Source organism: Lampetra planeri, chromosome 23 (genome assembly GCF_965212315.1).
Source record: "Lampetra planeri chromosome 23, kcLamPlan1.2.h2, whole genome shotgun sequence".
Lineage (NCBI taxonomy): Eukaryota > Metazoa > Chordata > Hyperoartia > Petromyzontiformes > Petromyzontidae > Lampetra > Lampetra planeri.
In genome coordinates this window covers 7,683,172-7,705,501 of record NC_136129.1, presented here as the reverse complement: position 1 = coordinate 7,705,501, position 22,330 = coordinate 7,683,172, and the positions used below count along the sequence as shown (strand labels likewise).

The 22,330-nt window shown below is 50.8% G+C and overlaps 1 protein-coding gene across 1 annotated transcript in view; it reads left to right on the top strand.

Annotated features, from left to right (window-relative positions):
* The window catches only part of LOC144726391 (BAI1-associated protein 3-like), an 80,940-nt gene extending 59,198 nt beyond the window's left edge, over nucleotides 1-21,742 (top strand). Inside the window, exons 21-34 of the mRNA XM_078605061.1 lie at nucleotides 1,371-1,522; nucleotides 3,853-3,976; nucleotides 6,871-7,011; nucleotides 7,729-7,830; nucleotides 8,519-8,752; nucleotides 9,584-9,652; nucleotides 11,709-11,788; nucleotides 12,272-12,380; nucleotides 12,773-12,844; nucleotides 13,737-13,820; nucleotides 16,773-16,893; nucleotides 17,342-17,465; nucleotides 18,518-18,804; nucleotides 20,025-21,742. Of these exons, the coding sequence (XP_078461187.1) occupies nucleotides 1,371-1,522; nucleotides 3,853-3,976; nucleotides 6,871-7,011; nucleotides 7,729-7,830; nucleotides 8,519-8,752; nucleotides 9,584-9,652; nucleotides 11,709-11,788; nucleotides 12,272-12,380; nucleotides 12,773-12,844; nucleotides 13,737-13,820; nucleotides 16,773-16,893; nucleotides 17,342-17,465; nucleotides 18,518-18,804; nucleotides 20,025-20,131 (1,806 nt within the window). The 3' untranslated portion in view covers nucleotides 20,132-21,742. The remainder of the gene's footprint in view (nucleotides 1-1,370; nucleotides 1,523-3,852; nucleotides 3,977-6,870; nucleotides 7,012-7,728; nucleotides 7,831-8,518; nucleotides 8,753-9,583; nucleotides 9,653-11,708; nucleotides 11,789-12,271; nucleotides 12,381-12,772; nucleotides 12,845-13,736; nucleotides 13,821-16,772; nucleotides 16,894-17,341; nucleotides 17,466-18,517; nucleotides 18,805-20,024) is intronic.
* The last annotated feature ends 588 nt before the right edge of the window (nucleotides 21,743-22,330 follow it).

Below are 22,330 nucleotides of genomic sequence, written 5' to 3'. Positions count from 1 at the left end.
TTCGTGACTGCAGGGATTCATCTTCTTGGTTCTTTCGGTAAAGTCACGTAGAATGGAAATAGTAAAATAATAAAAATAAAACATAATAAAATAATTGTCACGACGTCATTCAGTCTCTGTCTTCTCGACAGACCTGTTCTCCACCTGAGGACGGCTGCTTGCGTTGTGGCCGAAACGTCGTGAGAATAATGTTATTATGTTTTATTATATTTATCATTTTATCATTTCCATTCTACGTGACTTTACCGAAAGAACCAAGAAGATGTCTCTATCTCTAATATGTATACCTTCTGTCGTCTCACTAGAGGGGTTGTCCTTCCCCCGCACCTCCGATTAGCGTAGCACGGTTGGCTATGCACGGTGCAAAAGAAGTTCAACGTGCAGACAAAAGGTCCCTCCCCCCCCCCAAACGAGTCTGTTTAGGCCCCCCAATGGGCCAACACCAACACTACCTCTGCATATACACACCTAGGCCCAAGGCTTCAGCACAGGGCATCCCGTTGGAGCAAGACATTTGGTATTCCCTGAAAGTCAAGTTCTTTGTGACCAATACCATTGATGCTGCCGCCTCTTGTGTAACTGTGAAAAGGGGCATTGGGTGGAGGTGTTTAATAACCACCCATACCCGATGCCCCAAAGTCATTTACTTTCGTTATTGCAGTACTAATGAAAGCAAAGTTTCAACAAACAAAACTATGCTCTTTGTTTTTTTTTCGGTAAAGTCACGTAGGTAAAAAAAAGAAAATACGAATGAATTAAATCACGACGTTTCGGAGGCAACACAAGCTTCCGTCTTCAGGTGGCACCGTCACAGCAATATTACTGTATCAAGTGATACAGGAAGCTTGTGTTGCCTCCGAAACGTCGTGATTTAATTTATTTGTATTTTCTTTTTTTTAACCTACGTGACTTTACCGAAAAAACCAAAGAGAATGGACCCTTGCAGTCACGAAAACTTCAAATCTAAAACAAAACTATTTGGTGCAAATGCACGGCGTCAGCTATGAAGAAGGGCCATTGCTCGGAACGTTGGCGATCATTCATATTTCCAGAATCAACATCTTTACTCGTACTGGAGGAATCCCACGAGCCACAAAGACATTTTTCACAGATTCCCCAGCAGGGCCACGGGGTCAGAACGTCACGACAACAAACGGTACACAACACACGACGGGAGTGCAAAGTATAGGAACGGTAAGCCCGTCAAATCTCAAGCGTGGTTTTATTCATGCGCAGAAGTTCCGATCGCCCCTTTTTGTAGCGGCGACGCGCCGGCGTCGTGAGATCGGTGTTCACTCGCCGCAACCCCCCCCCCCCGCCCCCCCCCGCCCCCCCCCCCGCCCCCCCCCCTGCCCCCCCCCCCCGAACAGATATCGGACGAGGTGAGCAGCTGCCTGGAGGAGCCGGGCGGCATCTCGGAGGGAGACGTGGGAGCGCTGAGCCAGCCCTCCGGGGAGGCCATGCTGCAGCTCTACCTGAACTTGCGCGAGCTGCACGGCCTTAGTGACTCGCTGCCCGCCAGGTGCGTGTGTGCGCGTGCGTGCAGCCGCGGCCCCGTGCGTGCGTGCGTGTGTACGTATGTTGAACTTCTCTCGCACCGAACGTAGCCACCCGCGCTAAGCGGAGGTGCGATGACGTTTGATGGGGGGGGGAGGGGGGGTGGGGGGGGCTCTCTTTGTATATTTGTAATTTTTGTTCCTCTACTGTTTCGCCATCACTCAAGCATGATGCCAAACACCCCACCGCTATTCAATTCGGTTATTATTCATATATATATAACTTAATTGGGAAAACAAATTGCAACATTGCCCAACACTAAAACGAAACTTTTTTTTATCTTTCGATTTAAAGCTTTCGTGACTGCAGGGATTCATCTTCTTGGTTCTTTCGGTAAAGTCACGTAGAAGGGAAATAATAAAATAATAAAATAAAATACATTTTTTTATAACATAATAAAATACAATTCTCACGACGTTTCGGCCACAACGCAAGCAGCCATCCTCAGGTGAAGAACAGGTCTGTCGGAAAGACAGTGTCTGAATGAACACCACCAAGCTTGGCAGCGTATATTTAAGCTGGGTTAGGTTACCAGGTAAAGCCCACTGAGCTATGTAGCTCTTTTTTTCAGAAGCGACCTGGCCACAAATTATAGCTGAACGAAGTGGCTTATCACGTGGTGATTTACAGCAGCTAAGTACTGTAAAAGCGTGTACCTAAATGTGTAATTCTGTATTTTTTTTTAAAGAACTTATTCTTGAAAAGAATAAAGTTGGCAGTATGAACTCGTCTGTAAGTAGAAGTGTGTGATTAGAGCAAGCACTTTTTCAGAGGTCTTTAAAATAAAATCGTGAAACCGTACAGGAATAGCAGATGTCAAATATCAGAGATAAAAATTCAGCAAATTAGCCAAGAGCATTTTTAAAAATATATATGTGAGACTTGAATAAGAACTTTAATTTAAAAAGTAACCAAACGTGATTTTGATGGAGGGAGGGAGGGGGAGTAAAGAAAACTTGCAGATAAGGAGAAATGTAATTTTAAGTAAATGGGATTCTTATTTTAAATGTACGAGTGTGGAGGAGGAGGAGGATGAGGTCTTGAGGAGACGTTTGAGATGGCTGAGGATACCGTACGTACGCCCAAGACAGAGACTTCGGGGTGCCAAACTCTCCCGCAATATCTCCAACAATGCCGCCGCACACCCACAAAGAACCCGGCAATTCTAAGATAATCAATAGGCTGCACAATGTTGTTTCTTTTAACGGTATAAATTAACTGATAATTGATAGCCGCGTTGAAGGCTGTATCGTAATAGATCCGTACGTAATACCCGACGGCTGCCGCGCGGGATACGATGTCAAATTAAATAAGAAAATTGTGCAATTAATGATCACACCTGCGTCATTGTGTGCACTCTTTGAAATCGCCAGGAAATAGGGGTAGCAGTTCACAAGAGGATATTGATGTTGTACGGCTGCGTGCAGCTGTGTGGTTTACAGGTAATTCATTACCGGGGGGACGGGGGGGGGGGGGGGTTCTGCTGTCGGACGGTACGGACGATCAGGTGTTTCAGCGGTCGAGTGAGCGATACCTTAAATCTCATCTCACTGATAGCCACGGCGAGTACTCCGCGAAAATAAAAGCGGGAAATTGCAGAGGAAACGGCAGCTTATTTCAAAGACTCCACACGCCTCCCACCAGTCCTCGCGACGCCCGTTAAGTGTTCCAGCACGCTCGTCGTCCGCCAGATATGTGGCCACGGCATTCACGATGTAATCGCTCGCCCATTGAGAAGAAAGTAAGAGGGCCATCTATAACTGGATCACCCTGTGTAATTGGGGGGAAATCCATGTATGGATTTGCCAGCGATCAGAAAAAGCGGGCCATCGCGTTCCCAGATCAGTTAATCGTCGCAATGATGACTCTGGATCGTGTCCTCCAGTCGGCCTCCTTCCGACCGATGCTCGCGTTGTCGGTCAAATAAAACATTCGTAATTACATTCCTGAAGTCTTCTTGGTTCTTGCGGTAAAGTCACGTAGAAGGGAAGTAATAAAATAATAAAAATTAAGCATAATAAAACAATTCTCACGACGTTTCGGCCACAACGCAAGCAGCCGTTGTGGCGGAAACGTCGTGAGAATTGTATTTTATTATGTTTTATTTTTATTATTTTATTACTTCCCTTCTACGTGACTTTACCGAAAGAACCAAGAAGATGAATCCCTGCAGTCACGAAAGCTTTAAATCGAAATTAAAATTCCTGAAGTCGTCTAAGTTTTGAAATCGACGCTGGGCCCAACGCGCCGTCATGTGACATCGCCGGCCTTTGCCTCCTGTGCCGCTTCCCCCAGGGACGGGAAGCCGCTGGCGCTGGCTACATTCCACGGCTCGTTCAAGGTGCTCATGCTGCGTTGGCTGCAGCTGGTTCACCAGAAAGCCAAGGAGAGGATCAGCGAGTCCGTCAAGGCGGACGGGGTACGTCTGCTTCTGGGCCGATGCTCACGTCACTGTGATCCCGCACTGCATTGATCTGGTTCCGGATTACCCGCCTTGCTTATACGTATATGCATTGCTATGGTATCGGGTTACCTGCATTGCTATTATCTGATATTGGGTTACCCGCGTTGTTACGATCTGTATATGCGTGGCTTTGATCTGGTATCGGGAAGGAACGGATGCACCTGTTGTCTCCAGGACATTTGATGGTTGGGTCCTTGGAAACCAAATGTCTTTCTCCCCAGGTTTCTTTACTGGCCAATATCGTTGCACTTGTGTGCAATGGAAGAAAGTGCATGCAAATCAGGCGTTAGCCAGGTTACAAATTACATGCCCATTTATATGTAAATGAGCGCCTCCATTCATACCCTTTAATGTGTGCACTCCTTCCGATACAATGGTAAGCACAGTTCCCTAATTAGAATGCAATTTAAAATTAATAACCGCAGTGGCCGTGACCCCTCGAGATAAACGGAGATCTTGTTCTCGTGCATCGAGTTCCGTGGGCCCAGACCCAGGACACGATGATTGCGATGGGCCTAACGCTCGATCCCACTTGCTGTACTGCCCTAGTGTGGTATTAACAGCAAGGTAGGACACATCACGAATTTGTGTGATGCAGCCTCGCCTCTAGGCCCCATGTAGCGTAATGACCAGCGCCTCACTAATTCGGCGACCAAATGATAATTCAAGCCAAGGTGCTGGGGGTGGCAGCCAGACGCTCTCAAGCTATGGTGGGCCTTAGAAGGGCGGCACTTGGATGTCGTGATGTATTGTATGACAATTGAACCAAGATAATTGCATCGTCCATTTCGCACAATACCGTCATATCACGCGGTGAGCGCTATTAATTTTGTTTCCTTAAATATTTTATTTTCAGGAGAGAGAAAAAAAAAACCTTTTAAGAAATAACACGATAATTAATGTTGTAATTAAATAATTACAGTATGATCCATTAAATTAGTGTTTGGTGATAATGTATTAAAGCGATGAACGGCACGGCATTAATATGACTTCATCATTTTCGCGGATCACCGAATTTATTCGTTGTGTTTGTGAAGCTGACAGCTTGAGCCTTCTAAGCGTTGCAGATTGTAACAAAAATCACGAAGAATTGTCGCACACTTAAGTTGAGTGAAGTGTAGCCGAAGCCGAAGAACGTTTAAATAATCGTATAGCACAAATCCAAGACAATAAAAATTAACTATAAATCCTTTATATGCGTGGCGGCTAGAGTCCTCTTGTCCTCTGGCTTGAGATGGCTGCCACCTATGGGTCAGATGATTGCCTGCCACCATTAAGCAATTGATAATTAAATATAATTTATTTTTTCCTAAAATGTATAAAATGTTGGAAACATTTTTTCACGAAAATAAATTGTCACGCACAACGAGTCTGTGTGCAAAATGTCAGCTCGATTGGATCACGGGAAGTGGGTTAAAAAACGACCGAAAGATTTGCACGGTCGTAAGCGCGCAAGCAAGCAAGCAAGTGAACTTAATATAAAGGATTTTAAAATGTGAAACGCAATTGTAGAGTTGTGGGTGGGGGGGGGGGGAAGTAATATCGCGATAATCGTCCTACCGTGAATTTCGATATCATAACGTATCACCAACAGCTATTTCGCAGCACCCCTGACCGCTGTGAATTTTTTTCCCTGCGGAGTTCTTCCGCTAAATGTGCTTGGCTCGTTTCTCCTTCCTTTTCCGCGCCTTTTCTCGCCTGTAACCCGCCGACTTCAGAAGGTGTCGCGCTTCAAGGTAAATCGCGCCGGCAGTGCCACTTTCCTCGACGACGGTTTTCTCCTGAACGGAGCGCTTTATGCACGAGCGTATTCCCTGCCATTTGTTCGCTTGATTTATTTGCCCGAGTGCCGCTTTCTTTGCTTTAAGCATGCTTCTGCCATCACTTCACTTGTGACGCCTGGTCCATACGTCGTCGTCGACGCCGCCGCCGCTGCCGCATACCGATTCCGCTCGTGCCAGATCAGCGCCTCCGAGATGTCACGCAGAAGACGTCTGCCCTCCGGGTTTTTGCGGTTGCGCCGCTATACGGCCCTCTCCCAGGTCGTGCCGCGCTTCTTCGGGGAGGGAACGCGGTGACGCGAGCTCCTCCTTCCGGAACCGAATTCGTTTCCCGAGGAAGCGCCCGGCACACGGAGAGAAACGTTGAAGTGTGCGCCGATCAACACGCATCGGAGAGAGCTACTCTGTGCGGATGTCAGGAGTCCACCTGCATGTGTGCATGTGTCTCTGTGTGTGTCTGTGTCGTGTAGGCCTTCATCGGTGCGCGCTAACAGCACTTGCTCCTACAGTGTGTTAAGGCTATACGGGGAGAGGTCTTTAGCCTTGTTGTGTCGTGTAGTTGGAGTTCTGAAATTCCAAGGTGGATTATTGCTCATTGGTGTGTGTGTGCACATGTTATGTGTACTGGATATCTGTGAAAACTCCTTGAATCTGATAAAAAAAACTTTATAGCTCATCGGATTCCTCGAGTGTAAATTCATATTTAGAGTCTGGTTCTGTTTGTCATATATAGTGGGGAGCGGTAGTGCAACGGTTAGCACAATGCACTACGAGCCTGGCGACTCGAGTTTAATTCCTGCTCACGGCCAGCATCGGTGACGAATATCCGAACCGGTTCCGGGCCTCCCCTAGGTCGACTCGGTCTCAAATTAATACCGATGCGGTGTGTAAACAATCAGCACTGGGGAGACAAAAGCGGCCGGGTGTGGTGTTGGCCACCCCCCCCCCCCCTCCTTTGTGCGCCGTGCCTGCCCCTGACGGGTTTCTAGCAAACCGCACTCGCCTCAAGAGTCTTTTAAAGGCTACACGGGGGTGGGGTACCATTGTCTCTGTGTGTGTGTTACACAGCTGGACTTCCTGAACGCCCAGGTGAAGTACAGTTCGTCGGCGCTGAGCACCACGGAATGTCTGTCCCACATCCGGGACCTGTGGAAGGGCCTCCAGTGGCCCCCGGCTTCGGCCACCCCCATCCTCAGCAAGCTCATGCAGGTGAGCGTCCCGGCTCTCGGCGGCACCACCGGCATTCCACACGCACCAGGAGTACGCACGCATGCATGTATGTAAGTTGAACTTCTTTCGCACCGTAACGTAGCCAACCGTGCTAATCGGAGACGCGGGGGAAATGCAACAAACTAAACACAAAAAGCGGTTCCAAAGAAATGAGTTTTCAATTTAGATTTAAATGTGCGTAGCTGCAGTGGCTTCCTCATGTCGGAAGGAAGAGCGTTCCAGACGGTCGCAGAAGCGCATCTGAAAGCGCGCGATGCGGTGACCGTCTTTGTTTGATGGCTAGCCAGCAGCCGCTGCGAGGATGACCGGAGTTTTCGTGATGTTCTATCCTCCTTGACGAGATCGGCAAGGTATTATTGTAGGATTGAGCACCATCATCAGCCATGAACCATGAGCCGTTAAAATGGGAACCGTCCCTACAAGACACGCCCAGCGTGGCGCGGCTGGCACTGCCGATGACATCCCCGCCCCATCACCTCCCGTCCAGCGGCACAAACTGGGAACACAGGAAAGTCTCTTCCGCCCAACTGTTGTCTTGCTATCCGATTAGTTGAGTCATCGAACCGATGACCGGTATAGTCATCGATTCCGGAAATAATCGGAGAGAGTCGTCCGCTTCACGGCCTAATCGGAGAGTCCAGCCCTAGCTCGCAAGGCCCCGGTTTGGATTGACCTCCACCATGTCTGGCTGCACAGAACTTCTGCAACTGCGCCCACTTCTACATGGAGCTCGTCAAGCGCAAGGTGGAGGCGGGCGGCTACTACAGGGCCGACGGGCAGTTCGACGTCAGCAACCAGGTACTCGGATGCGCGGGGTCCATTCGGTCGCATGCTGCTGAGCTCTTGCGCAATAGCTCTGTCTTCAGACTCTGTCTTCTCGACAGACCTGTACTACACCTGAGGACGGCTGCTTGCGTTGTGGCCGAAACGTCGTGAGAATTATTTTATTATGTTTTATTTGTATTACTTTATTATTTCCATTCTACGTGACTTTACCGAAAGAACCAAGAAGATAGCTCTGTCTCTCTGTAACAGGGGGGCACGACAACTGTAAGTATAAAGTTGTGTTTGCTTTGGGGACCTATCCTATAGAAAGCCGGCCAGATTGATGAAAGGGTTGTGTGTATGTATGTTGAACCTCTTTTGCACCGTTTGTAGCCAACCGTGCTATTTGGAGGTACGGTGAATGACGGTGGTGATGGTTGTGATGATGGTGGCCGGTTTTATATAGGATAGGTCACTAGCAACTATCTTCTCAGGCTTTGCGATAAAAAAAAAACTAGCGCCAAAAGGATGCGAGCGCACCGCTGCTAATCGAACGCTTCCGAGGACGAACGCGCTTTGGGTAGCATTTCAAAAGTTCGCGCACTGGCATGACTCGCCCCCCTCGTTGCAGTTTGAATGTCGGTGAGGGTGGCCGCCAGCTCCGTGAGTCACCGCCGCCGTGTGCCCCCCCCCCCCGCCCCCCCCCCCCCTCCTCGCGCAGCTGTGCGTAGCCCTCAACGGGATGGAGTACGTGCGCCAGTTCGTGTGCGCGCTGCCCAAGGAGCTGGGGCTGACCGACGCCGAGGCGGCGGGGGTGCCCGCGGTCGGTGGGGGGCTCCAGGGGGGGGGGGCCGCGGGGGGGGGCACGGCGGGGGGCCCGCTGGCGCAGCTGCACGCCCTGGACAGCTCCGTGCAGCACGAGATCACCGCCGTCGTCACCATCTTCGCTGAAAAGGTGAGCGCCGATTTGAACGTTTTCGTGCCGCGTTTTGTTGTCCGTCTGCCTTTCTCCGACTCGGTTGAGTTTGCGGCGACGAAAAGCTTCGGGGAAAAGCGGTCAGGGCGTTGGAGAGCTGCGTGCTTGGCATTACGCCGAGAGACAGAAATAGGAACTCGGCGATAAGTGGACACACGCACATTTTTGATGTGATTCAATCTAGTTAAGTGGTCCTCCTGCAGGATGTATCATGGCTGATGGTCAAGAATAATGACGGAGTATGTGTGTATGTATGTTCAACTTCTTTCATACCATTATGAGGCCTCCTTTTCCAGTAGCAAGATATAGTAATAAGTTTTTACCCTTTTATCAGGAGTCAGTTTTGGTGCCAGATAAAAGGGTAAAAACCTATTACTCTATCTTGCCACTAGAAAAGGAGGTCTCATAATGTAAATGCTTAACCCGAGCTCTCAATACTCTGATAGTGCGCTGTCTTTGAGTTGTACGCCTTTTGGCGTCATCTGGTCCAACACCAGTGGAGACTAGGCTCTATGAAAAGCCGTCTCGGGTGTGGACCAATCAATTTCAAGGACAATGCATATCATCAGAGTTGTCTCTTTTTGTTTGCATTTTGACTGCTTGTGTTGTGGTTATTGTAAACATGATCCCTTCTTTCGTACCGTACGTAGCCCACCGTACTAATCGGAGGAGTGGCAGCAAACGAACGCATCACGTCCGTAAGGACGTATGAAGCGGAGATGGAGTGATGATATTGGTCCTCGAGCAGGCGCGCAGTAGGATCGTCACTTCGCCGGACCGTGAGAAACGGCTCTTTGCATTTGTCCGCAGATGTCCCCGGACATTCGCAAGTATGTTCAGCACATCAGCTTGTCTCCGGACTCCATCCAGTCGGACGAAGTGAGTTTCCCCATGTCGCACCTCGCGCTTCTCGCTGGCCCCAATGCGGCACACGCGTGACACCGTCGCGTCGCGCAGACCGTCGGGTCGGGAATCGGGAGAATTCTGAACCCCGCATCTCCGCCGCACCCCCCACGGGCCATGACAAACCGAACATCTGGTGCGCCGGTAACAACGTTCATCCTCTGGTCGACGGTTTACGTGTTGCGAGAGTGCGGTGGCATCGAACGTGCTCTCCGACGTGTTCTCGGGTCGTACCGTGGGGTGATTGGCGCCGGTGTAAGGGTCGTCATGGTGGTGAGGTGTTTCTTACCTCTCCTCGTATACAGGAGGTCGATCCTGACGCTTGTTGTATATTTGGGGTTTGCATGTTTTTCTTCACCGTGGTCGCGTGGATTTTTCTCCGGGTCCTCTGGTTTTTCCCTCCGCACTTAGAATCGACGTCATGCGTTAAGAGTATTTAGCCGCTATACATTTCCACGCGATGATGAACCGCTTCGTTGAGCTGTCAGTTGTGGCCAGGTCACTTCTGAAACAAGAGATATACAGCTCAGTGGGCCTTACCTGGTAAAATATAAGTAGTTTAGTATTTAAATGTCTGACGTTTCGCTCCTCCTGCTCTTCTTCAGTACTGGACGGGAGCGTTGCTCGAAACAATGTCCGACGTTTCTCTCCGAGCGCCGGTAGCTTCTTCAGTACTGAACAGGATCATCCGGCACGGGCCGCGAAAACTTTGCGCAAATATAAACACCGAATGTTGTCGTTTTAAATGAACCCAGCCTCAACAAATATATTCTGAATTGTGAAAGATTACACCGACCTGACAGTGGGGTGACTTTGAAGCCCCCTCTCCGCGTACAGTAATCGGATGATGGAATAAGTGCTTTCAAGCTATGAGTTGCTACGATTAAAATAAATTGGAAATATAATGGAAGCGTGAGTCTGCGTGTGCTTTTAACAATAACAAAATGTAGTTAATGCTCAATACAATACTCAAGCGCTCGGCATACCTCGCGACAATTTGTATTGCATTAAAATGTTGTGTTTGGACTTGTGCGGAATCATGTGATTATTTCCCACAATGTTGTGCAAAACTGAAATGTTTTGAACTCCATTAATCAATTACTGTAACTGCATGTATGTATGCCGAACTTCTTTCGCACCGTACGTAGCCAACTGTGCTAATCGGAGGTGCAGAGGAAGGACAACAAATTAAACTGTTACCGATGCCGAATAGATTCAGAGATATCACATCTCTCACTTGCACAGGGAACGCATTTATACTGCAGAATTAGGCCATTGTGAATCATTGAAAACGTTGGGCCACAATGCACAGCGCACAATCATCTCCTCTTGAAAACGATGCCACGTCATCTTTAATAGCATGCGTACGGCGGATGGGCTGATGGGGATGATGCCGTGGTGCAGCTGTGGTTTCAATCCACCGTTTTTTTCGGTCCAATTCAATCTCCCCAACGCGGCAGTCGAAACAATTGCCGCGAGTTTCTTGAATACCCTCCCCCCACCTCGCCTCTATCCACCCAGCGGTACGAATGGGCTCAGTCGATCGGACGGGGTCGAACGTGGCGGGGGGGACAGAGTGTGGGTACTCCCCGCCTCATCCAAGCCGTCCGGCAAGCATGGAAGAGGAGGTCAAAACGCTCTCTCGAAGGGCTCCCCCACAATCCCCTCTTTCTAGCGGAGGATACCCGCCGGCGGGGGGGGGGGGGGGGGCGTGAGTCGGCAATTGCGGGGCCGCGCCTTTATCCGGCCATGCGTCAGAACGGTGGCGGCTGCACTTTTGTGAAATGGGATAATTGCGTTGCTGGGCGACCGTGGGGGGACTGGCGGCGCGCGCCGGCGTTGACGGTTGAGTGCGGGAGGTCACGCAGCTCGATCTCGGCGTTGGTGTCAGCTCTTTGGGGCGCGCGTGTTCGGGGCTGTGCCGCGGATTGTGCGGCGTTTCGCTGGAAACCCCGCCGCCTTGGCCGGGAGCTTCCACGTGGCGGTGAATTTGCTTTGAGCTGCTGGCCAGGAGTGTGCCTATCCACCACAGGCCGTGTCGCCTCTCATGAAGTACTTGGATAACAACTTGGCCATGCTCAATAGAACCCTGCTCAAGGAAAACTTCAACTGGTGAGCGCGCTTTTTTTACCGGCTTTCGCAAGAAAAAAAGTCCTTTCGTGTGTTCGTTACGTGAAACTTACGGGAAGGGAAAAAAATTGCAATTACATTGCGACAAATGACACACAGGGTGTGGGTTATGGATTGGCCAGGGCGGATATGTGACGGTCGCATACGCGATGCTGTGGCGTAGTACAGGGTGGTCCAGGTGTCTTGTGACCCCCAATCAAATTGACCCCTCAATTTTTTTTTCCTTTGCTCATTTATTTTGGTTTTCACACACTAAAATACGACGTTTTAGAAAATTAAATGGGGTGGGGGGGGTGTCACAAGACATCTGGACCACCCTGTACATTGACAATTATTATTATTGGGGAGGAAATGGGTCGGGGAGGGGGTGGTGGGGAGGGAAGAGGGAGGGGTGGGGAGGAAATGTCATAACCCAACAAGGGAAGCTGAAGGATGCGTTGCCTGTGCGGGCGTTGTGCCGCCAAGGATGCTGCAGGCTCTGTGGAAGGTCATACTCGGCATCATCGTCGACGTGGTGGCTGCAGATCAGCCACACACCACCGAGTTCTACAGCCGCTTCGATTACACGCTGCAGGTCAGATTACACGCTGCAGGTCAGATTACACGCTCCAGGTCAGATTACACGCTGCAGGTCAGATTACACGCTCTAGTTCAGAATACACGCTCCAGGTTAAAATACACGCTTCAGATCAAAGTACACGCTTCAGGTCAGAGTACACGCTCCAGGTGAGAGTACACGCTCCAGATCAGATTACACCGTGATGGCGGCTTGGGATGTTCGATCTCCACGGATTTTTCAAGCAAAATATTCAAATTCATTGATCGAATGCTGAACAGTCTCGTGATGTGAAGCCAATACCATGGTTGGGGTAAATCTGTGGTGGGGAACGGCAACATCTACGCCAGCGGGTTTGCGTTCATCCTGATGATTGAGAAAATAAAAAAAAGGTGCTTTGTGTGCTATAGGTTCTCGTGGCTTTCTTCCACGCGGAGGGTCAAGGCCTGCCCATGACCGTCGTCCACAATGAGGAGTACAAGGTGAGCGGCGGGCGTGCAGCCACTGCTTCACAAAGAACGCCGCGATCCCCTTCCCCCGTCGCCCGGCCGCATCACACCTCGTCCCGGCACCACTGAGCGAGAGTTATCAGCCAATCGGCAGGCAACACGAGCAACCGATAAAATAGATGCGATGAGATGTGTGTGTAAACTAATTCTAGATTTGAAGCTTTCGTGACTGCAAGGATTCATATTCTTGGGTTTTTTCGGTAAAGTCACATAGGTAAAAAAAAAAAAAATTAATAAAAGTAAAATAAAAGAAAGATCACGACGTTTCGGAGGCAACACAAGCTTCCGTCTTCAGGTGGAACCGAATGTGTTTGTAAACGCGCGCATGCACACACCGTTTTGTCAATCTTGCTGGATTACTTGGCCGGTACTCCGGTCGCTCTCGAAGAGAGAGGCAGAGTGACTCGGAGGAGCGAGGGACCACAGGCGATCTGGAAGGCACCCAGGCGACGAGCTGTCGTCAAATTACCTCACCTCAAGCTCTGCGGTCCTCTGTATACGAAGGTGTTATCGGCCAATTAATCAGTGTCTACACGCGGGCGGAAACCGGAGCACCCGGAGAAAACCCATGCGTGCGAGGGGGCAACGCTCGATCACATACAGAAAGAACGGGGGGAGTCCACGTTTTGCTGTCGCGCCTTCTCTTGGCAAGCCGGGTACGGGTACCACCTCGACGCACACGGGAAGGGAGTTGCGCAACATTTGCGTGATCCGCCAAGCCTCACATCTGCAGCGCTTGCAGGCGTGCATAGCCATCACCTCCCCAAACGTATTTTGTCATCCTTGTACGCCAACGCGATGCGAAGTGTGTTCCTCGCCCAGGCCACGTGTGTATTCACCATGGCCCTGTGTTCGTTTGGCGCAGACTCTGCGGGATGACTTCATCACCAACAAGATGCCCACCCAGGACCTCATCGAGCAGTACTTCCGTGAGAAGCTGAGCCAGCAGGTGCGTCGGGGGATACGAGCCAAGTCCACCCCGCCCTCCCCGTTGTGTGTAGTTTCTGCCCTAGGCCAAGCGACCCATCGCTTGGGCGCCGCGGTGGTGAGGTGTCAACTGCCTTGCCTGGTATACAGGAGATCGTGGGTTAGATCCCGACCTCTTGACGCCTGCTGCTGTATATTTGGAGTTTGCGTGTCTCTCTCCCCGTGATGGCGTGGATTTTTCTCCAGATGCTCCGGTTTTTCACTCGACATTTAGAATCAACATGCATTTAGAGTATTTGGCCGCTGTAAATTTCCACGTGATAAGCCACTTCGTTGGGCTATCATTTGTGGCCAGGTCGCTTCTGCAAAAGAGCTATATAATGTGCCTTACCTGTTAAAAAACTAGTTTCGTTTTAGTGATTGTTAAACCCCTCATTAAGGTTGCCACCTCGTGAAGGTACAACAAAGAATCGGGGCATGTCACGGGAGGGAGATTTTCTTCCAATGCCGCAAGAGGGCATGATGTTGTACGAACTTTCTTATTATGCAAATGACAAAAAACAGGACTTGTAATGTCTCTAAAAAGACTTGTAGATTTCCCAGGATAGCAGCTACACCTCAACACAAGTGTAGCGACAGGGTGCCACCTCTCGGCCAGGAGGGGTAATCACGGGTATGGGCGCGTTATATAATAACCAACTAGAAGGGGGGCGTGTCTGGGTTAAAGGTTAAAGGCGGGGTCAGTCGGAAAGCTCCGGGAACCTCCTCGAAGGTTCTAGAAGGGGGGGCGTGGCCGGAGGCGGGGACTGGCCACGCCGTGAAGTATATAGGGGGGACGTGACCGGAGGTGCGGGGCTGTCGCGAGGTCCCGGGTCCTGGCCGCGTCGCTGCTCGCCGTCATCTCTCTTCGTCGTCCGGCCACATGGCCGATCCTCTTCACGGCTCCCATCGTCGTCATCGCTACATTAGTCAGCCAGCTACGTGGTTAGACGCCGACGATGGGGCTGTGTAGAAAGGTCGGCTGTGTGTAGCTTTGTAGATGCGTTTCTATATATCGCCCAGTGTTTGTGCCCCTAGTGTGAGAAATAGAAGCCCTCTACACGTTGTGTCTAGGAAGTCGCTCATTCCACAAGGGTGTGCTGGGAAAAGCAGGAGAGGTGGCATCCCTTCAAAAAAATGTGCTTAAAATGTTTCCCTGCAATTTCACAGCGATCAAAGCAGTCCGCCGCAGCGGACCATGATTCATGGGAGGGTTGCGCCCCTTTCTTTTTCCCTCCCACTAAATGCATTTTTTCCAATTGTTGCCGTGGGCATCGCGTCAAGACCAAGCGTCTCTGCCGTGTTCTAGCAAAGCAGCCCAGCGCCCTGCGTCAGAGAACGCCCTGCGGGAGGCAGTATCCCGGAGCGCTCCTGCGTACGTTTTTCGCTCTCGTGCCGCACAGCCCTCGACGTGCTGTCGGAATGTACAACCGTGCCGCGTTGTTCGGCACGATGTCCGACGTTTCACTCCGCACGCTGGGAGCTTCTCCAGGAACTGAATTGGGCAGCTCACTCCCCTCTCCCTCGACACGTGGTCAGCTGTTGCGTGCTGCTCTTGCCATTTTATTGACACTGCTCGGCCCAGCTCTCTGACTCACGCTGGCCAATGCAGTTTTGCTTCGTGTGGCACGACACCGTTGGGCATCGCGAGGTACAATTTGAGAGCACGTCGGAGAGTCGTATAACAGGAGAGTTTCTGAAATCCCTTCCAGTGACTCCTCATCTACATTATGGGTACAGCACTCTCCCCAAATATCACGTTACAGAGACGTTCATCACACCGCGATGAACCCACATTCTTACCACGGTTTGCCGTTATGGGTGAACCGGTGAGAGACCAGTCAACTCGCGACACTTGAGAGCACGGTCAAATCTCGGAAGGCTGAAACCCGGATTCCAACTAAGGATCTCGGCAGCGCCGGCTCAGCATGCTGACACAGGAGGCTGCCCGGCCACCCTGCCCATTATGATTTCCCCTCCACGGATGATGGCCAGGGTTAAGACCCCCTTTGTGCCAACCTGCCACAAAGCCTTCCAAAGCAAACTGCTCTGAGCCAATGAATAATTCCGAGATGGTTTTATCAGCAGGGGCAGCTGCACAGCTCTGCGATGTCAGCGCGTGTCATTGACCTACTCGGCAAGGACTCGGGTTGTTTTAAAATCCCGCTCCGGCCCATTTATCACCGCACGGCAGAGCCAGCAGCTCGCCGCCTGACGTGAATGCGGTTATCGCCCGTCCCGAGTTCATTTCTCTAGACAAATAGGTGCCACCATCATGGCTCAAAGACCAGTGTTTACAAAATTACCCACAAGAATTAAACGATAATAAAAACGCCGCGAGTGCCTGCGCCCCACCCCCCACCCTCATCCCACGCCCCGTCGGGGGTTCATTAAGTAAATGGCAGGAAGATGGCGTAAATTAAGGAGGGATGTGGAATGGCTCCAATTTTTCTCGGAGACAATAAACTACGCCTTGGGATTTTTCCCTGTTCCTGGGAATTAATTAGAAGGCAACAGGAAAGCGGACGCGATGCCGCTTAATGCACCATCGGGTGTCGCGCGGGTGTCGCCAGGCCTGCTCTCGCGGGAGGCCTGCCATGTGAATTTAAAAAAATTATTTGATATATATATATTTTTTATTATTATTATGATTTTTTTATTATTATTATAACATTTTTAATTATTATGATTTTTTTTCAAATTATTATGATTTTTGTATTATTATTTTTATTATTATTATAATTTTTCAAATTATTATTATGATTTTTTTATTATTATTATTATGATTTAAAAAAAAAAAATTATCATGATTTTTTTTCTGGGCTGGAAATTTTTACGGCAGAGCCACCTGCCGACTTGAACCAAGGGGCCCCAGGCACGCGCGCGAATGTAACCGGCAGCGCGTGTGCGTCGGTGTGTGGCCCTCCGAACGCAGAAACCAACTGAGCCCAGCAAGTACGGCTCGCTGAACGCCATCTGCTACTACAACAGCGCGGAGCAGAAGGTGGTCGTGGAGATCATGAGCGCGACGAACCTCATTCCACTCGACTCTAACGGTGAGAGCTTATTGCTTAGGGTTGCAACTTAGGAGGCACGTAAAAAAAAAAAAACGGGACGTATCACGGGGCAGGAGAAAATATCTCACGGTACCGGCAGAGGGTAGAACTCGCGTGCAATTGCATCGTCTTGAGTGTCGTGTTATTACTCCGCTGACAAAAAAAAAACGCCGACATTTTGATGTCCCCCGGAAGACTTACCGCCACGCGTGATTCAACGCAAGCGCCGTGGGGCTTCAGGACACCCAATGGACGCTTCGTTAACGCGACGCCTCCCGCAGTTGGGCGTCTTAAAGCGCGACACCGATCCGCATTGGCCGCTACCGCTCCACAAAGTCGGCTGCCTAACCTCTGGCGCTCGGAAGGGAAGGGCGACGAAGGGGACGTGCGTCTCCCGCCTCGAACGCTCCCTCACGCCACCCGGCACCGCGTTGTTTGCCCGCCGCAGGCCTCAGCGACCCGTTTGTCATCGTCGAGCTGGGCCCGCAGCACTACTTCCCGCACCTGCGGAGCTTCAAGACCCAGGTGAAGCCCAAGACGCTGCAGCCTGTCTTCAACGAGCAGTTCACCTTGTGAGTACGCACGCTCGCGCTCGGCCCCACTGCCACCTTCGTTTTCCGACGTCTGCCTCCGAACGCGGCCTGTTCGCAGCTTCTCGTAGAGATTCGCGGTACGAATCCAGCAGCCGCCCCGATTAATACTGTGGTGAGTGTCAACCGGAGTAATAGCACGGGCGCCGTCTGCTTCAAAGTGGACGTTAAAAAGAGCTCGTGACGTCTTTCGCAAGGGCAGCTAATCGTGTGCTGACGTTATGGTTCAAATTTTCCAATTACTCAATTGGGATTTTACACAGCAAGTACCACCCCCCCCCCTCCATCGCCCCCACTCGTGGACCACAGGGCCTGGGCACTCGTTAGTACCAGTTTCTGGCTGCCTTCCAGCTTGTCTCTGGTGTCCTGCCCTAACGAGCGAGACGGACCGAACCGCCCCCTCTTGATAGTGATCTCTCTGACGCTCTGATGTTTTGACACCACCTGACACTTGTGCGACGCTTCACGCGGAAACGTGCTACCGAGCAGCCCCGTGAAGAGAAATTTGGGGCCTCATTTCGTAACATTTACCCGGGGCCCTTCTATCCCTTGCCAGGAGATGCCGCTTTTTTTTTGCTGTCGCAATTATTAAAAACCCCCCCAATTGTTCAGTGCTCGCACACAGCGCTTTCTCCCAACAGTCTGTACGACGACACAGGGGATTGTTGCCTGCCGTGTGTGCCGTGTGTGCCGTGTGTGTGGAGAGCGGTAGTGTGCTGTTGGCGCTACGCTGTGCTATGAACCCGGCAATCCGAGTTCGATTCCCGCTCACGGCCAACGCCGGCGACGATTATCTGAACCGGTCATGGGCCTACCCTAGGTTGACTCAGCCTCAAATGAGTACTTGGTGCGGTGTGTAAACATCGCCACTGGGGGAGACAAAGGCGGTCGGGCACGGTGCTGGCCACCCCACCCCCTTCGTGTGCCGCGCCGGCCTACGCAGGTGCTACTCGCTAATGGCACTTGCCCCAGCAGTCTGTGAAGGCTACACGGGGGGATCTTCGTCCTCGCGTGCCGTCTGTGTGCGCGTACAGCCCGACCGCCGTGGAGCCGTGCAGAAGGAAGGCGGCGTGCCTGTCTCTGGCCGTCATGGACTACGATTGGCTGTCGCGGGACGAGCTGGAGGGGGAGGTGATCCTGCCACTCGCCGAGCTGCACGGTGTCCCGGTTGAGGCGGCCGGGGCAGCCGGGGCAGCCGGGGCAGCCGGGGCAGCCGGGGCAGCCGGGGCAGCCGGGGCAGCCGGGGCGGCTCCCACCGAGAGCCCCGCGCAGACGCAGGGCAGCCAGCCCGTACTCACCCTGCATCTCGGACACCCCAAAGGTAACCTCGGCCACAGGCAGCACGCACCGTGAAGAGTATGGCAACTGTATCTGGGCCATCCGGCGAATCAAGTAACCGATCGCGCTTACCGATTACACTGGTCAACACACTTTTTCTGGCATAAGGTATTCCAACGGTTTTAAGGTAATTTTGGGGTGCTGATTCCAAATCTGGCATCAGTTTTTGTCTATCACATCAGATATTGCATTTTCAAAAAAAACTGCAGAAGAAAAATATTAAATAAATGTGGATATCTACATACAATGATATTATAAACACACTATCCTAAAAATACAGCACCATATTTTAACTCGCAACAACTTGCAATCATAAGTGACAGAGTTAATTTCGGGTAAAATCAATGAAAATGGGGTATGCCGATAGCATAAAAATGAGATGTGATCAGATTTGGAATCAGCACCCTGAAATTAGTCTAAAACAGCTGCAAAAGTCCAGGCCAGAAAAAAATGTTGTTTTTTTGTTGATCAGTGTTATCGGTTTCATTGCTTGATAAATCGCATTAGTTGGGAGCAAACAAATGTCACACCTCTGCGTGGTTGGCGATGCACACGGCATCGCAGCCCGCATCGCGCTGGGCTTGGCTTGTAGGGGGTTTCCCACCTTCAGGAGGTGGACTGTTGTATGGCCGCCAATTTTAAAGGGGTCCCAGTAATCAACCACCAAATAAGTCGTCAATTACAATGTGTAGCTGACCAGTCGAGGAGATGGACTAAATCGTCCCAGCTCTGAAAACAGGAATTGTAACAATAACAATGTCTGTACACATGTGAGGTGGAGGCGGTGGCACAATCGTTAGCGCATTGCGCTATTAACTTCGCGACCAGAGTTCGATTCCCGGCCGCAGCTCACATCAGCGGCTCATGATATCTGAATGGGTCGACCTTGTGCTCTCTTCTTCACCGACCCGTCAATTACCATTGTGGTAATGTGTGGCATTGCAACCACCGTGACCGAATTGGCATGGAGAGGCCTTCATCTAGCAGTGAATTTATAAGGGTCAGCACACGCGTGCCAGTGTGTGCTGACACACGTACACGCCGCATAAGTATACACCACCAGCCTGGCAACACGGTAATTCGTCAAATCAAATTGATCGTGTCGGCTCACGATACTTGCCATTGAATGCTTGCTTGAGCCTCTTGCATGCCCTATGCACCAGACCTCACCGATGCCCTCTCTTCGTATCTCGGTCCACGCAGCCAGCAGAATACTGAAGATCCTCGAAGCCAGGGTGGCAGACAAGGACGCCCAGGAGTTTGTGAAGAAAAGACGAGATATCGAAGAGACCTCCCAGGCGATGGAATGACCGGCCACCGCCATCTGGTGTCACCGACAGGGTTTTTAGCGGAATGCCGTCGTTTTTGTGCACACATCCCAACCCCCCCCCCCCCCCCCCCATAGTGCCACCGTCGGTGGCTCCCTTCCACGCGCCAGTCGCAGTGTTCGCATTGCGCAGGGCTTTTGGGCACAGGTTAAATTCGACCAGATTGCCGACGGTTTCGTTGCTTGCGAATTGTACCGATGAATGCACTTTCACACAGACCGTATTTTTCTACCAGCGCTCCAAAGGATTCTATACAATTTACAAAAAGATTGCGATGCTGCATTGGCAGCGACGCACAAGCACAGGTAATAACGAATTCGACAGGTTCGTCAGTAACATTGCCCCAAAATGAGGAAAATTTATTTAACAGGCAACGTTTTCATCATAATAATAATTTACATTTATAAGGCACAAATAATCCAGGGATCTCGGTATTGAGCCCCCTTCTTAATTGCACGTTGCTAATGAATAACAGGGCTCAACCACGTGGTATTCTGTCACGGGCCTCCAACCTCGGGGTCTCCAGGAAGCTCTGGGTGAACCTACCCATGGAGCGCTGTGTAGAAGGCCCATTGCCTGAAACATCATTTTGAAGGAGGTCCACAATCCAGCGACCCGAACCACTTTTCAGTGCCGGGCAAATGCATCATTACGGAGAAACATCGAGAGCCATGTCCCCCGCACAGGTCAGATCATTCATTCTCCTCCTCTTTTATCGTTCGGCCCGGGCGCCTGGCTGAGACCACACGAGATGCGTGGATTGGATTGATATCCGACGGTGGAATTAATCACCTTTCGTGCGGTTCATTCCCTCCCCCCAACATTTTTTTTCCATTGAAGTTAAAGTTGACATCAACAACTGAGGTTTGACAAATGCTGGTTATGTAAAAACTAAACAAAAAATAGTTTGCTTACTCTTCCTGTTCTGTTGTGTTTTAAAAATTCGCAGGTAATTCGTATAGTTACGACGCTTTATAAAATTCTCGAATTGTTATTTTATTGGGGTTTTTTTTTTCTTCGGCAAGTTCACCGCCGTTTAAAACCTAGCGAGTCTGGCTACTTGTGACAATCCGCACGCTCTTGGCAGGATCTCACGAACGCGTGAGCTCTCCTGTATTTTTATCGAGGTGCCATGCACACCCCATGACAGGGCCGCCCAGAAGGGGGAGGTGGAGGAGGGGGGGTAGGTAAAATGGGAGCCATTTGCCCCAGGGCCGCACATACATCAAAGTGGCCCAACAAACCAGGCCTGGGGCTTTTCAGTGCTCACGATTAACGGGGCTTACCACGTGGCATTCTGTCCCGGGGCCTCTGGGAACTTCTGGGTGAACCTGCGCATGGGGCGCTTTTTCCAGTCGTGTGAGTACCCGCCGCCTCCGGCGTTCATTGTGTCCTCTTGTGCAGTAAACGCAGCATTAAGCAGAAATTTTGAAACAACAAAAAAAACAAGTGTTTGGAAAGAGTTATACGTGCGTATAGGTGGACTCTGGTTAATGTTGGTGTGCTGCTGTGCTATAGACGACAGTGAAATGTGTTAGATTGGTGTAAATGTGTGAAAAGTGACCAAAATTGTTAATAAATTGAGAAAGGAAATGGTCGTGGGGTCATTACTCCAAGCGTGGCTGTTACAATCGCGATTTGAGGCCGAGTCGACGTAGGGGAGGCCCAGGACCGGTTCATATAATCGTCACCGGTGTTGGCCGTGAGTGGGAATCGGACTCGGGTCGCCGGGTTCGTAGCGCAGCGTAGCGCTAACCGCTGCACCACCGCTCCCCAGGGTACAAACACAAGCAGAGGCGCTTCGTTATTCTAATTAGCGCTTAACATTTGTTCAGTTTGCTCAACTTTGACGGTGTCGTGCCACCTTCCTGAGCTATTGTTCGCCCCCCCCCCCTCCCCCCCCCCACAGTAATTTTAACAAGTACACGCGAGAGAGTGGCGAAGAACGTGTTCCACACAACTTTGTAAAAGTCAACGTTCAACCCAATTACCCGCACTGGACTGGAAGTCCCTATGCTCATTTTCCTCTACGCGTCCAGTGGATTGGTTGGAGACACGGTATAGGGACTTCTCGCCCACCGCGTAGTGTGTTCAAGCATGAGCGAATCTACAGAGAGGGTGGTTGTGCTGGATGATGCTGTGAAGGACCATTGCCTGAAACGTCGCCTATTTGAATATTTG